Source organism: Schistocerca americana, chromosome X (assembly GCF_021461395.2).
Source record: "Schistocerca americana isolate TAMUIC-IGC-003095 chromosome X, iqSchAmer2.1, whole genome shotgun sequence".
NCBI classification, from domain to species: Eukaryota; Metazoa; Arthropoda; class Insecta; order Orthoptera; family Acrididae; genus Schistocerca; species Schistocerca americana.
The window spans coordinates 945865191-945881144 of NC_060130.1; the positions used below are offsets into that span (position 1 = coordinate 945865191).

Here is a 15954-nt window from a genome sequence, read left to right on the forward strand (position 1 = left end):
CTCGAAAGAACAACAACGGCTTACAGAATGCCACCTCTTAAACCATCCTTTCTACAGAACTTGTTCAGCATGTTTGCCAAACAAGTACAATGACTTACAATATTAGTAGTCTTTTCTTTCCGTTTTGTGTGTTATTTTTATATTCTGCAGCTGTTGCCTGTCTTGTTACATATCCTGTCATCTTGTGTCACTATAGATGGGATAGTTTTTCCAAATCCCATTAGAATGCGTCACCAGCTTTATTTTCTAAGGGTATATTGTATGAAAATGAAAAGAAAATATATTTGCTTCAATATTTGTTCTTATCTGTCACTCCACCTTCTTTGGCATTCTTCTGTCTGGTGCAAAAAATAATTCTGTGTGATGTACATGTTTTTTTACACTTGATCAGCATTCAAATATAATCAGCTTAGAGCTACAACAAAACAAACACTCAAGGTAGACAGATGTGAAAAGACCTTTACCAACCCCCAAACTGAACTGCAACATTACGCATGTTCAAGGGTTATTACATTTTCTATTCATTTATGATGTAGCTAATGATGTATTGGCTAGTGTGACTTTGAAATTTAATAAAAATTTGTGACAGTAGTCGAGTTGCTAGTCTAGTGGTGTTTACTAAAGCAAAAGTTGTGCCAGTAAGACCATTTAAAAACCTAATTACAACCATTTGACAAGTGGTAGGAATAAAAATAACACAAATTAAATTACTTTGTGTCGTCTGGCCTAAAAAGTTAAATTACAAATTGTATCCTATTGTGTAAAGTTTGAAAATACTACTGTGGTGCAAGAGATATTAACCTACTTGGAAGGTACAAATTGAATACTTAGCAAGTAAACTTAACAACTTAGGATTTCCAATGTGTATTTTGTCAGGTGCCACAAACGTAGACACCAGAAAGATAGTCTATCGCTATTTTGAGTCAGTTGTTCATTACGGGATAATCTGGGAAAATTCAGCAAATGTCGTGAGCTTCCTAGTATTAAAAAATAAAATAATTAAGAACGAGTGTGTTTCCGAAAAACGTGTATCATGTTGACCACTATTAAAAATTTAAGAATACTATCTGTTCCCTCTCTTTAAATATATAAAGTGGTGATATTCTTATGTAAAAATCAGCATACACTTGACACTTTCCATTTTGACCACAACTATAGAATGTGCCACAGACAGAATGTGCCACAGACAGAATGTGCCACAGACAGAATGTGCCACAGACAGAATTTTAAACTCTTGACTCACCACTTAAAACCCTATGCTTTCATGCCAGAGTATATGAGGTTAAAAATTTACAGTAAAATAAAAGGCAGTAATATATTTAACATGGATATGGTTTCACTGAAAAAGAGTGTACTTTACTCTGGAAAAGTGTTGTTATACTGTTCAGGAATTCATTGAGAACAGTTTCACAGTTTGAAGAAGGAACTAACACATTTTATGTTTTGTATACTGGAAGCTATAGAATGTATTTTTGTAGCAGTATCTCAGAAATGTATATAAAATAATACAAACTTTAGTATTTCTTTTAAAAATATTTCTTATTGTAAATCTTGACATGTCTCCCATATGTCAAATCAGATGAATTGAAAAGTGTCTGTAACAAGGTGAATAAATGAAATTTCACTGCTATCTGGAAATTGCTATTGGATGAAAATATCAAAGGTTCATTCTGATGTTACCTCTCTCCCTATATAGCTGGCTACTTCTGGTGTGTTTTTGTAAGTGGTCAGTCAGCTATACTTTCCAGAGTTATTTATTTTGCCTTCAGTCTGTCATTTAGCTAGGATTTTAATAGCACATTTGAACATTGACAAAGTTGACAATTTTACATTCTGCATGATTGAGTTGGTGAATGTGAGCGAAAATGGGAGAGAGTGATTGTAATTTTAAATCATTTATAATGTGTGCATTTTTAGTTTTACCTCTTTCAACCACATTCATCTCAGACTATTCTAGCAAGGGTGCTAATAAACCCACTGTTGAGTATTCTAAATCAACAAACACACACTTTCACCTACATTTGTAAACTGGCATACTGAAGCTATAAGTCACAACTTGAGATTGTAACACTTAGTTGGTAATATTTTGCTTATGTTAAGCAAAAGTCTGGATTTGAGTTCCCTTTCCCGCAGACAGGTTTAATATATCTGAAAAGTTTTGTTCTGGAGACACCAACTTGACTGTTGAAACCTATGATGGCAAAGTATGAAAAAATTCACAATTTTTGTCACTTTTAAGTCTATCAGGAAAGAGTTCTTTGAGTTGTTGGAAATGCAGATGATAAACGGGTATTCATTGGACAAATATATTATACTAGATCTGACATGTGATTACATTTTCACGCAATTTGGGTGCATAGATCCTGAGAAATCAGTACCCAGAACAACCACCTCTGGCTGTAATAACGGCCTTGATACGCCTGGGCATTGGGTCGAATAGAGCTTGAGTGTCGTGTACAGGTACAGCTGCCCATGCAGCTTCAACACTATACCACAGTTCATCAAGATTAGTGACTGGCGTATTGTGACGAGCCAGTTGCTCGGCCACCATTGACCATACATTTTCAATTGGTGAGAGATCTGGAGAATGTGCTGGCCAGGGCAGCAGTCGAACATTTTCTGTATCCAGAAAGGCCGGTACAGGACCTGCAACATGCGGTCGTGCATTATCCTGTTGAAATGTAGGGTTTCACAGGGATCAAATGAAGGATAGAGCCACGGGTCGTAACACATCTAAAATGTAACGTCCACTGTTCGAAGTGCTGTCAATGCGAACAAGAGGTGACCGAGACCTGTAACAAATGGCAACCCATACCATCACACCAGGTGATATGCCAGTATGGCGATGACTACTACATGCTTCCAATGTGCGTTCACCGCTATGTCGCCAAACACGGATGCGACCATCATGATGCTGTAAACAGTACCTAGATTCATCCGAAAAAATGACGTTTTGCCATTTGTGCACCCAGGTTCGTCGTTCAGTACACCATCACAGGCGCTCCTGTCCGTGATGCAGCGTCAAGGGTAACCGCAGCCACGGTCTCCGAGCTGATAGTCCACGCTGCTGCAAACATTGTCGAACTCCAGAATGAGTCGTGCTTTGGTAGCTCAGATGGTAGAGCACTTGTCCGCGAAAGGCAAAGGTCCCGAGTTCGAGTCTCGGTCGGGCACACAGTTTTACTCTGCCAGGAAGTTTCACTGTCGAACTGTTCGTGCAGGTGGTTGTTGTCTTGCAAATGTCCCCAACTGTTGACTCAGGGATCGAGACATAGCTGCACGATCCGTTACAGCCATGTGGATAAGATGCCTGTCATCTCGACTGCTAGTGATACAAGGCCGTTGGTATCCAGCAGGGCATTCCGTATTACCCTCCTGAACCCACCGATTCCATATTCTGCTAACAGTCATTGGATCTCGACCAACGCGAGCAGCAATGTCGCGATACGATAAACCGCAATCGCAATAGGCTACAATCCGACCTTTATCAAAATCAGAAACGTGATGGTATGCATTTCTCCTCCTTACATGCGGCATCACAACAACGTTTAACGAGGAAACGCCGGCCAACTGCTGTTTGTGTATGAGACATCGGTTGAAAACTTTTCTCATGTCAGCATGTTGTAGGTGTCACCACCGGCGCCAACCCTTTGTGAATGCTCTGAAAAGCTAATCATTTGCATATCACAACATCTTGTTCCTGGCGGTTAAATTTCGTGTCTGTAGCACATCATCTTCGTGGTGTAGCAATTTTAATGGCCAGTAGTGTATTTGAAAAACAGTGTCATGGCTTGTGATATCAAAAGAGGATGATGACAGTGTTTTTCACCAGTGCACATAGTGCATAATTTCTCTGGACAACACTCTTTTTGAATAAGAAGGCAATCATGAAAGATTTTATATTAATAAAGATTAACTGAAATACAAGAAGCAGATTTACATGTGTTACTTTGTACATACTTCACACAGGGATTTTCTGAAGCACATGGTGGACCATACCTGTGTGTACATCTGAGGAGAAAAGATTTTGTCTGGGCAAGGGCAAAAGATGTACCCAGCATCAAGGGAGCAGCCCAACAGATCTCCGAGTTGTTAAAGAATTTGGAGTTGGACACAGTATTTATCGCAACAGATGCTCCAAAAGAAGGTATATCTGTGCAAATAGTGGAATATTTGATTCTGCAGTGTTCTACCTTTAATAGCTCTATGTCTGTTACATCAGGCTATGTAGACATTCTTGTATCAGGTAAACAGAGAACTAGATTAGCTTTTACCCGTATTGTTACTGTTACTTTCTCTATGAATGGTTAACTTATATAAAGCACCTGTTTCATTAGTAATATGTAGGGACAGGAAAATATTGAACACAAAACAAAGAAAAAATCTGCAGTTTTTAGCAACATAATGCAAAGTCAGTGATGTTTATGAAATATCAGAAAATTTGGTATTTTTCCTTATTCCAGTGTAAAAATATCATAAATTTGAGGGCAACAGAAACTGATATTACTAAGTGATAGTTGCTGAATGCTGTAATTGGATTTTGAACTTTTTGCTCTGCACTCAGAATTGTTCTTATCATAAAATGACACTTGATGTCCCTCTTAAAGAACTGTGACTCTAGATGTAACGCTAAACAAAAGTACCTCCCATCAGTGTTTTGACTGGTTTGATGTGGCCCGCCACTAATTCCTCTCCTGTGCCAACCTTATCAATTCAGAGTAGCCCAACTTATCCTGTGCAGCTCTCTCTGGTACCATGGAACTTATTACTTGATGCCTTAACAGATGACCTGTCATCCTGTACCTTCTTCTTGTCAGTGTTGCCTGTATACTTCTTTCCTCACTGATTCTGCAGAGAACTCCTCATTACTTACCTTATCAGTCCACCTAATTTTGAACATTCTTCTGTAGCACCACATCTCAAATGCTTCCCTTCTCTGCTGTTCTGATTTTCCCACAATTCACGTCTCTCTGCCATACAGTGCTGTGCTCAGACATAACATTCTCAGAACTTTCTTCCTCAAATTAAGATCTGTGTTTGATACTAGTAGACTTCTCGTGTCCAGTAATGTCCTTTTTGCCAGTGCTAGTCTGCTTTTTATTTCCTCCTTGCTTTGTCTATCATGAGTTATTGTACCAAAAACAAAAAAAGACTCATTTCTGAGAGAGCTGTAATTTGGTGCGGCAATTAAACCGTATATTTTCATTTATGCAAATATGAATCTGAATAGTGCCAAGTACAGCACTTTAGCTGTGCAAACACGTAAATCAATGTGTCATCTGAATCATGTATCAACAGAACTTAGACCCAAGTCTGCACAACAGATCACGCTGTCACCACAGACTTCATTCATTCACAAAACCGTAAAAGTAATATTGAATAAATATTGTATATTGTCAGCACTCAAGTTTTACCACCTGACACATGTTTGCATGACATCATGTGTCCCATGCTCTGATTGGTTGATTGAGCAGATGTCATATTGATTCATGTGTTTTTGAAGATATAGTGCCCTTTTTGATGATTTTTGTATTTATAATTGGGGACTACAAAAAAATACAGTTTAACTGATGCACCACATTAAAGAACTCCACAAAACACTTTCTGTTTGGTATGATTTGTTGTACAGAAAATTGAAAAATCCTATGTTACTGGATTTAGCTGCATTCAAAGTTAAAAGTGCGTATTGCTTCATTGTTGTGGAAAATTGAATTTTGATGATGAAATCAGAAAGATTTTGAAAAATATTAATGGATGAATACTCGGACAAGGTGAAGGAAACAATCAAACACACTGGGTTGCACTTTGACTAGGCTAATAAATCTTTTGACCATGGATCTGTGTAATCTGTGTTCACAGTGTTAGGGTCCAATATCCTCCCACCCTGGAATATTTTTTATATTTTGTCACATTTTTTGTAACTTTATTGATCTGCATTACTGCAGAATGTGTGTTATATTACAGCAGCTATCGTTGATTTGGCCGTGTCCAGCATGTTAGAGTAATCTTTACCCAGTGATAATGCTCTCTGAAAGTGTGATTGTTGCTCTGTGGCATGCGCTAGGTGTAGCACTGCAGTAGCATGTGGACAGTTGGGGGAGGCATTGGTTGGCCGCCTTCACTAAATGTGCTCAATTTAGTGGTGTGGTTTTGAATTATGTATTCAGGCTAATTATTTGTGCTATGTTCTCACATTATTAAGCATGACAGTGGCGAGTGAGCAGTTGCAGTATCCAGTCAACACAGGTTGACCATGCTCGCAATTGCTTTCAGACTGGTTATAGACTGATTATGCAAACTGCATTCTTTTTGTCTTAAAGTTTCAATGTGAAGTTATTAACAGTGTATTGTGGCATATGGGACATTGCTAAAACTGAGTGAAGTTAAGCAGGTTTTAAATGAATGATAACTTGAGTAATAAATCATATAGTCAGTGATATGCTAGTAAATGTTATCAACTCAACCCTCCATTGCAAATAATTTTTTACTTTCCTTACTATATTTGAACCTTCCATTGTCTGCTTCCTAAAAATAAGAAATTATATAATTAGATCTTTGGAGTAATAAGGAAGGAAGCAGCATCAATCATGAAACACCAACTGGGCGTGTTATAACCAGCCTATGTTCTTGTTTCAACCATGGAATGATAGTGAACACTATTAATGCTGACATGGAAAAGAGTTTGTTATATGTACCTAGAACTGCTAGTGTAAGCTGTCTAAGATATTCTCTTCATAATTTAGTGGAAAAGCAACTTTCCGTGCCAGGAGCATATGTGGATATTGCCAAATTTCGGGTGTTATGCTAAAGCCTGTTTGTCTTCCTTATTCAAATTTAGACTCTAGGCGCCTGAGAAGTGTTGACGGATCAGCAGCATAATGTCTCAGGAGAGTACTTTGAAGAAATGACGCTTTTTATGAAAAACTTTTAACAGTGCATGGTTGCGAAGTTATTTTTTCTTTAATGAAATAGGTGTAATATGTTGGACATGGGTGATTTCTGTTTCCAATAATGTTAACAAATGTGATCTGTGATGTCGATAAGTTTATTGTAATTAATGGACGTATCATCATTTTTATCATAACACCGAAGAAACAATGAAATAAGACAAAAATAAGGAACTTATGGTACTTTAAAAATAAGCTCTCAGTAACTAATAACAAAATTAGCAAACAATAAGGTCAAAATTGGCAGAAAATGCCAAAAATTTGCAGAAAGTAACACCAAAATTGGTAGAAAATAACACCCAAATTAGCAAATGATAACCCAGAAATTGTAAAACAATGACAAAATTTTGTCATGAAATAAAACTTATCATTTCCTGTCCTTAGAAATATACAAGATGCATCTGAAAAGTTTGGTGAATGGTCTCAAAAAATAAAGGCCCTCAAAGCAATCACAATTAGCTCATCATCTTCCGCGTTTCCCTCGGATGGAAATTCATGAAGGATCTAGCCGCTGCTGTTGAAAAAGGTGATCAATATCATTTTAATGTTTCATTTTGTCAGCCAGCTTTTTTTGGGAGGCAGGGAAAATGAAGAAAACCATTCTATTGTCTGTCGCTTGTTCTCTGGATTGTTTTGGTAGCATCATGTCTCATCTCCTGTAATGATGTGGATACCCAACAACATGACCATGGTACTTGGAACAGTTCCACAAAAAGTGTTTGTTGACAGTTTCCAACAGCTTTACAACTGGCGTCAGAAGTGTGATGTAGCTAATGGTGAGTACTTTGAATGACAGTAAAGGTATTTTGTTGGTGACTCTTGTTTCCTGTCTTTTCTGAGACCAAACTCAGATGCACGTTGTATATCATGTAGTCAGATTGCTGAAGAAGTCACACAGTTTTTAAGTAGTATTTCATTGTGAACAATGCTAGCAGTGAGACATGTGATTTATATTAGACAGAGCCACAATTTTTTAGTGTGTGCAATAGGATCGAAAACATGGTAATACTCTTCATTACCCCTCTGAAATTTCTTGACTCATGCTCCCTCCTTTAAGGCCCCAGACAATGGTTGTCACTTGATACTGCCTCAAGTGAATATACAGAATAAGATACGTATAAGTAGCATCCCTAATTTTTATGTCGACAGTTGCTGTGAGTGGCTCAGTGTTATCACACTACAACAGTACACTATTCGTTATTAAACAATTATTTTTTATATGAAAGCAGGCTTCAAATGTTTCTCAAATGTATTACTAACTTTTTTCCGAATTTCCACTGCAGGTGCATCTGCTCTTAATGCCCTATATTTTATTTGTTGTGGCATAGTGTACATAATAATGCATTTCAACACGTCCAGTTTAATATTGTACATCTTTTGCAACAAATCATTAAAAGCATCAATAAAAATACAAATAACAGTAATAAACTTAATAAATCATTTTGAATTTAACATAGGTTACTCAATTGAGAAAACCAATTCATGACCGGTTACAATTATTTATGAAGATAATGTCTGCACCATTTGCACTGTTCTGTTTATTCAAAACCACCACTGCTTTTGACCTGTTGTGGTGTTAAATAGACAGAAAAGTGTAACTGGTGTGGACATTTTCTTCAAAACCATTACCACAGTTCCTGAATCGTTTAATCACAAAGTAACACTATTTGGTTGTTTTGTTGTCTGTTCAAAGCATTTAAGTGTAAATTCAGATATGTTGCTGTAGAAACTGAAGTTAAGAATGTAACAGTGGCTGGTTTAAATCATATTTAGTACTTACAGTCCTGAGCTACTTTATGCGATCTGCATAGAGAAAGTTGATAGTTTTTCCGTATTTGAAGCAGTTGTTACTGTTAGAAAGTTTTTAGTGTAGTAGTAACCGTGACATTAATGAAAAATATAGATTTTGTAATATAAATTAGTGTGTATTAGATTGATCTTGAATTGACATATGACTTCACAAGGTGACTTTTTTTATATCGCCATTTTTGAAAACTGAAAAAAATTGGTCAAGGGTACATGAAAAAATTTTTCAGAAACCAGTATAATTACATTATACAAAAATACTTAATATAATGAATTACATATTATCAACTGATAGTGCAACTTATTGTTAGAAGATGAAATGATAACATAACCAAAGTACTGTTATCATATTTGGTGATACCTTATGATACAATTATCAGCTCTGTATTATATATTTTGAAGCATAGTCATGTGCACAGACTCATTACGCTGTTAGCTTGCATCTTAGTTCTACACTTTTTCAGTGAGCTTCCTGTGACTCTTAGAGCACTCTGTTCATTATTTTTGTTTTTCCCCTACTTCAGTCTAAGTTATTACAAGGAAATGATTTCAAGTTAATAGTCTACAAGAGTTTGACTGATGAAGATAAGACAAAAATAATATCTCATGATTTTGAGGATTTTCTCTTTGATTTCTTGAAACATGATTGTCTCTCAAATACCGCAGTGTTTGGCACACAGTCAGTGGTTGTCCAGTTTTCTCACAGAGAACATGGCACTAAATTCTTGCTCTTCTGTTGAAGTCATCCATGTTCTTCATGCATGATATCTAGGGGAATAATGCCATTGCTTGTACCTGAAGGTGTTTGATGACATCTCTCTTCTTCTTATTTACCACAGAAAGTCACATATGAAAATAAAACTACTAATTTTGTACTGAAAGCACTTCCAATGAAAATATGAAAAAAAAGTACTGAGAATTTCATTATAAACATTCTTTTCTGCGATGTCAGAAATTTCTTCTTAAACATAATCCATATTTTGTATGCAACATGATCTGAAAATTCAGTCTAACTATCTTCAAACTCAGGAAGTGACTTGTGAGCTGTTTTGTCATCAGTAAAATAGTCTGGCCATGTTGACGCAACGAAGTGCATAAGCACTGAAACATGCCATGGTGAAGACCCACAAAAAAAAAGAAGTACTTTCCCAGCATGCCCACACCATCTAGTGACCAATGCTGTAACTAGAGTCGCTACTGAAAACCCAATTATGTGGGAAGCATTAAAAAAACTTCACAGCACTGCAGAGAAATGTTAAGGAAGCACACCTTTAAAATTACAGGTGGTGGACATTGAGGCAAGCCAGTTGCACCTGTATTTTTACTAGGGGGCTGGCCTTAAAATGTTACCCAAAATGCTACTGAAATTTCTGGCACAGTTCCAATAATGCAGACAAGAGAATGAATTTATTTACCATGGTTTCATGTCTGTTCCTTGTGAAAGACCTTTCATCAAATGTAAAAGTCAGGCAAGTCATGTTTGCGAATGGCAGTATTATAGTCAGTCCCAAATGATGTACACATATAGCAACAGCATAGATGATAAAATATTTTTATGATAATTGTAGTTCATCCCTTAATCTTTAAAGAATGTATGTATGCACAGTAAAGGGGTAAACCAGTTATTAATGTAATATGTGAACAGATATTAAAACTTTTGGATTTTCATAAATATAGGAATTTTATTTTGAAGGGAGAAAAAGCTTATTCTGGAGTTCTTAACTTGCTAGCATCAGCACTTTTTGTTACAGTATTCTTAGCAAAGAACTCTTGAAAAGAATGAAAACGTTCTTTTTGAAAGTAAGCAATAAGAATAGTATTGCCGTATAATCATACTATAGATACTTTGTATTGATTTTCAAGAGAAACAAGCAGGCTCAGAAATATTTCTCCTTTACAACTCCTGTGCCATAGATAATTTTGTTTAGCTACTTGGTTCTATCTGAGACTAACATATTGTCATTATTAAGTAAAAATTATTTTCACTATTTATATCCTTGCTTTTAAATGGACACCATGCACCCTACTATGTTATAAAGATGAAGAGGGTTAAATAGGTTGTAAACACATCAGAACAAAATCTGGTACCTTTGAGGGATTATTAAATGCTCTTTGCAATTTTCTATTGCAGTTACAATGTTAGTTTTATTGCATTTTACACAAATCTTTTAGTATTCAAATGTTTTTGTTTCTTTTGCAGAGTTTAAAGAACTGAAATCATTTCTGAGGGGATACAATGTGTTAAGATACAAAGCCCCAGCTAAAGTGAAAGAGAAGTACAAAGATGGAGGTGTTGCAATTATAGAGCAAATAATTTGCTCACATGCAAGGTAGTATAGAATTACAACTGTAGTTTCCTTGCACAGAATTTATATTCCCTTTTGAGCACATATGCTGCAAAACAAAACAAATCATTTTTGGTGGCAGCATATGAGAGGCAGTCATCTTTCAGCATAAGTTTTATGTAATCATCTATGTATTTGCTACTGCTATATGTGTTTGCTTTTGTTTGTTACGTGTGTGAGAAAAAGAAACAATGTCCTTACTGTAAATATTTCTGTTATTGTAACAAATGTCAGGTAAATCATGCAGAATGTTTGAGACTGTTTCAAATCTCTGTCTGCTTTCTCTGATTTTTTTCTTCAATTTTCTTACATAACTCCAACTGTTTATGAGTTCATAATGCAGACTGGTGGCTCTGTAAGTAAGTGTTATACTAAAAATGCTTGACATTTGATACCCAGTTGTCCCAAAGATTTTTTCCTGGGAGTCATATCTGACAGTGTTTTGTTTTGGTGAAACAAAACTAGCTATGTAAGTCATCTCCAAGTTTAGAGAAAGCAAGGACATGCCACCACCATTACGACCACGTCTACAAATTACTTTGATGTTCAAACCAGCTCTATTTTGAGGACAAGCATACTTTTGAATCCAGAGAGGAGCTACTCTGAACAAAGTAAAGTATTTAGTTTTACAGTTTCTGCAATGAACACATCCACAGTCATTCAGTATAAAATGTTTACTGCTCCAACTCAAAAAGTGACTGGCAAAATAGTGTCATTACCACTTTTAACAGATGTAAATTTGCTCTCAAAGAGAGAAAATTTATGTTAAAATGTTTCATTTTCTTTGAAGCTGCAAATAATCACAAGCTAAGAATAACACATTCTCTACAATCAATCACAGAAATACAGTAGTTCACTGTTCAGAAAGAAGTGACAGCATTCAGGCTTTTCCATAGACATTGTGTCACATGGAAAACTAGTCAAAATTTGAATCCAGACTGAGGTAATCATATGCTGTCTAGTGTATGGTGTGCAATTTGATATAATACTCAAAATGAATGAAAGTATCAAAATCAGTGTGAAAGTCAGTTGTCACGATTGATTATGTAATGACAGTATACATAAACACAATCTGTGGGGAAATTAGCTGGAAAGCTATGGCCAGGAAACTTTAGATACCAGTAGCACTGGAAGTTACAGGACCAAGAAGGTGCTGCATACTTCAGATACGTGGAGATAGATTTGAGGGAAGCAGAAGAACAGAAGAGCAATTATCAGCAAAGAACTGCAAGAGCAACTTTATTCACTGACTTCATTATACATCTAAAACTCTCAAACTTTACAACATATGTTTTGTTCTATTCTTACAACCGGTTTCATTGTAAAGAATATCTTATGAATTTGCTGAACATTATTTGTGTTTCTTGGTTATACTCAGTTACTAAACTATTTTGTGAGGTGGGGATACCCAACCCATACTTCATGTCTTGTCAGCACTGCAATGTTACCTCAGTAAAATATGGTGCTTGGATGTTTCATTTGTACAACAATGAGAGTGCTATAAGTTTTGCTAAATAGTATGGCCTCCAGTGATGTTCTCATGCCCCATGTATTGGCTTACAGGAACAGATGACATGTGATATCCTCTTTTTAAAATTACAGCATATGGCTACAAACACAGTAATTCGCAGTTGAATTGGAGGTAGCTGTTGCATTGGAAGAAAGGGAGGGAGGATGTGGGGAGGGGTGGAATATATATGAGAGAGAGAGAGTTAGTACCTTGTGCTACTCATCAATATGACAGTCAAGTGTACAATGAGAAATATCAGCACATTTGTGCAGGACCACACTTTCAGACATATTACTGATGTGAAGACACTGGCTTTTCACATGCCACCATGTCAGGGTGTACTGTGAGTACTTTGATTTGGGCAAAATCTTCAGTAGTTGTCCAGTAGTTAACTGCTGAGAGAAGAGTCATAATTAACTGCTGAGAGAAGAGTCATAACATGCAGAAACACCACCTTGCTATGGATTGCAGAAGCAATCCCTCCACCAGTGTTCACCGCATGTTGCAAGACACAGAGATAAATATGGTCAAAAGAAAACTGCTGTTGAAGGCTTGAAGTATATTAAAAAGGTCACGTGGACTGATAAGCTGCCGAATACATTGGTATATGCGAGTGGCAGGGTATAAGAACATCAGAAAACAAATGAAGTATAACACCTGCTTGCCAGTACAGCATTGTTTAACTAGGTGGTGGAAGGTATTCTTGTGTGGTAGGTGTTAACATGAGATAAAATTGGACACTTGATACATGCCACCCATTTTCCTTAACCAGCAAAATATACTGGGGCTTGTAGGCATGTCATCTGAATGCAGTGTTCATTTGGAGCTCCCTGCAAATAATCAATATCATGAGGACTCCTGATGTACTGTTTACCATTGAGCAAGATGAGCACCTTAACACAATTCTGAACAATGACAGTGAGTTTTAGATGGTGTTTAAACTGTCATGGATCCTCAACATTACTAGGTAGTTGATTGTAATAAAATGGCTCACTATGATTGCTCATATTGTATTCCTATCATTGTTTCTTCACTCTGTTTATATTTTGTTGCTTCTATACTATTTTCTTCCATGCTGGTTACTTCTGTATAAAATCTGCCATTTTTCCTTATGTGTAATTACTCTAGTTCTTTTGCATTCATTGTTGCTTTTCACTTAAGTTCAATTTTTCCAACTCACTGTAAATTGTTATCTTTCCTTTAATACCTTGAAGACTGGGCAAAGGACTCAGTTCAACTGGCTGATACTGTGTGTTTTCACATTTATTCTGAACTTTATGTGCTACATTCTACTGCACCTACCATTTGAAAGAGGGGTCTTTTTCTATGGAATACGACAAAGAAACATAGACTTACAACAGTGACCATTTTTTTCTGTATTGATCAAAATTTGTTTTCACAGCAACAATTTTTTTTTGTGTCATTTCCTAAATAGGCCAGATGTTGATACTAAAAATAAAACTGTTTGAAAAAGTAGTTCTTTCTATTGATAATTACTTAGTTACAAATGCCTTAGTTTGAAAATTTTTGAAGGTTTTTGGGAAAACAAAATTCCTGTTTCACATTCTTCACAATAATACCCATATATTTTCTTGCCACTTTCCCAGAGCTTACCTTGGTTCGTTCTGCACAAATCTTGCCTCTCCTGAAAGGCCATTTTGACCTTCCTGTAGTCAGAATAAATTTAAGAAAATGTCTACCACCGAGTCTGTTTACAGGTGAACTGTCTTGAGTGGAAGTTGATGTAACAAGGCCTCCTTCGTGTATAACAGCCACTGCCAATTCAATGAGATGCGTGATAGTGGGCCTCGACTTTTTACGTAAAACATACAATTTTTTTCTTGAAACTGAGGAAAAAAAACTTTCTTATGCCACTTTACTTGCTTCCTCCCAAAATGGTGGTAGCTCATTAGCTAGTTGTAATCCACACCAGTGTTGTTTGCGTTATAATCCAAAATACATGCAAGTTTCATCTTTTCTATCATTCCCAAGTTTGTTCTGACATCGACGTTGGATGCAGTCATTTTGTGTTTTGTTATCAAAAGAAGTACATTCCTAGTTAATTTCCATTTTGCAAACAGCAAATTGTATTGCCTATGAAATGAAAGTTAATTTTTTTTAATATAAGTATCATAGAGTACCTTTATACAGACAAAGCTGAGAAAGAGCCGACATAGGTCTTACGTTGCTTGTCTAATTGGAGCTATGTCACTCGTCTCCAAAATGTTAAAATTCTTATGGTTGCTGTGTATCAAAAATAAATGTAAAAATGTTTATTTTTCTTCCTTGCATATATAAAGTCAAAATACCTTTCTCTGTAATTGCAGGTACTTTATTGGATCATATGAGTCAACATTTTCATTTCGTATCCAGGAAGAGCGTGAAATAATGGGGTTTCCTACTGAAGCAACATACAATAGATTGTGTGGAGATGGAGTGAGGAACTGCTCAAAGCCTGCTCAGTGGAGAGTGGTATTTTAATAAATAAACATGCTGTTATTAATTCAGTTTGCACAAAACAATCCTGGTTGAGATAAATGACCAGTGATAAGTTTCTTCTGTGGAATGTAAGATGACCAATAATTTAATACATTTCAAATAGTTGTACATGATGCTGTTAATCTGTTTCTGCAGTAAATTTCCACATTACATTGTACAGAGTTTGTGTTTCTTGTATGTATGTGAAGCCAACCAAACATCGCAGTTTTTTACTGAAGATACTGGTTTTCATCCCTGTTTGCCTTTCAGCTTTTTTAATTTGTGTAACTGGAATGTCTATCATGATGCTGATATGTAAAAGTATGTACTGTTCTACATCTACATAAAAGCCACCAGCCCTACAGCACTTGTTCCACATGTTTATGGACTGCTTGGCTACCCCTGCCAGTATGCATTCAGCAACTGCAGTATTATCACATACACTATGGCCTGGATGCAAGACTGTATGTCAGCTGGTTGCTCACTTCTGCTGCCAATGTTCATGGTGGATGGCACCTTATTACTATTGCTAGTCATTCCCTTTCCTATTCTACGCACAGATCAAGTTAGGGAAAGGCCTTCATAGGAGCTCTAATTTATCTTACCTTGTCTTTGCCAGGTGTAAGCTGGTGGCACTTCGTCGCAATTGCTGGTTCCTCAATAGCGTTTTGTGAAAAGAATGTCACCTTCCCTCAAGGGATCCCCATTAGAGCTCATGGAGCATTTTTGTAATTCTTTTCTGTTGATCAAACCAACTGGTAACAAACCTAGCAGCATGTCTCTGAAGTACTTCAATGCATTCCTCTAAACCAACCTGGTGGGGATACTGAACACTCGAACAGTACTAAATTACTGTTCACGTAAGTGT

At 36.4% G+C, this 15954-nt stretch overlaps 1 protein-coding gene across 2 annotated transcripts in view; it reads left to right on the top strand.

Annotated features, from left to right (window-relative positions):
- Positions 1–15264, top strand: part of LOC124556552 (GDP-fucose protein O-fucosyltransferase 2) — a 101248-nt gene extending 85984 nt beyond the window's left edge. For both annotated transcript variants that reach the window (XM_047130511.1, XM_047130512.1), the window contains 3 exons: positions 3970–4147; positions 10954–11083; positions 14936–15264. In XM_047130511.1, coding sequence (XP_046986467.1) covers positions 3970–4147; positions 10954–11083; positions 14936–15089 — 462 coding nt within the window. In that variant the 3' untranslated portion in view covers positions 15090–15264. The remainder of the gene's footprint in view (positions 1–3969; positions 4148–10953; positions 11084–14935) is intronic.
- The last annotated feature ends 690 nt before the right edge of the window (positions 15265–15954 follow it).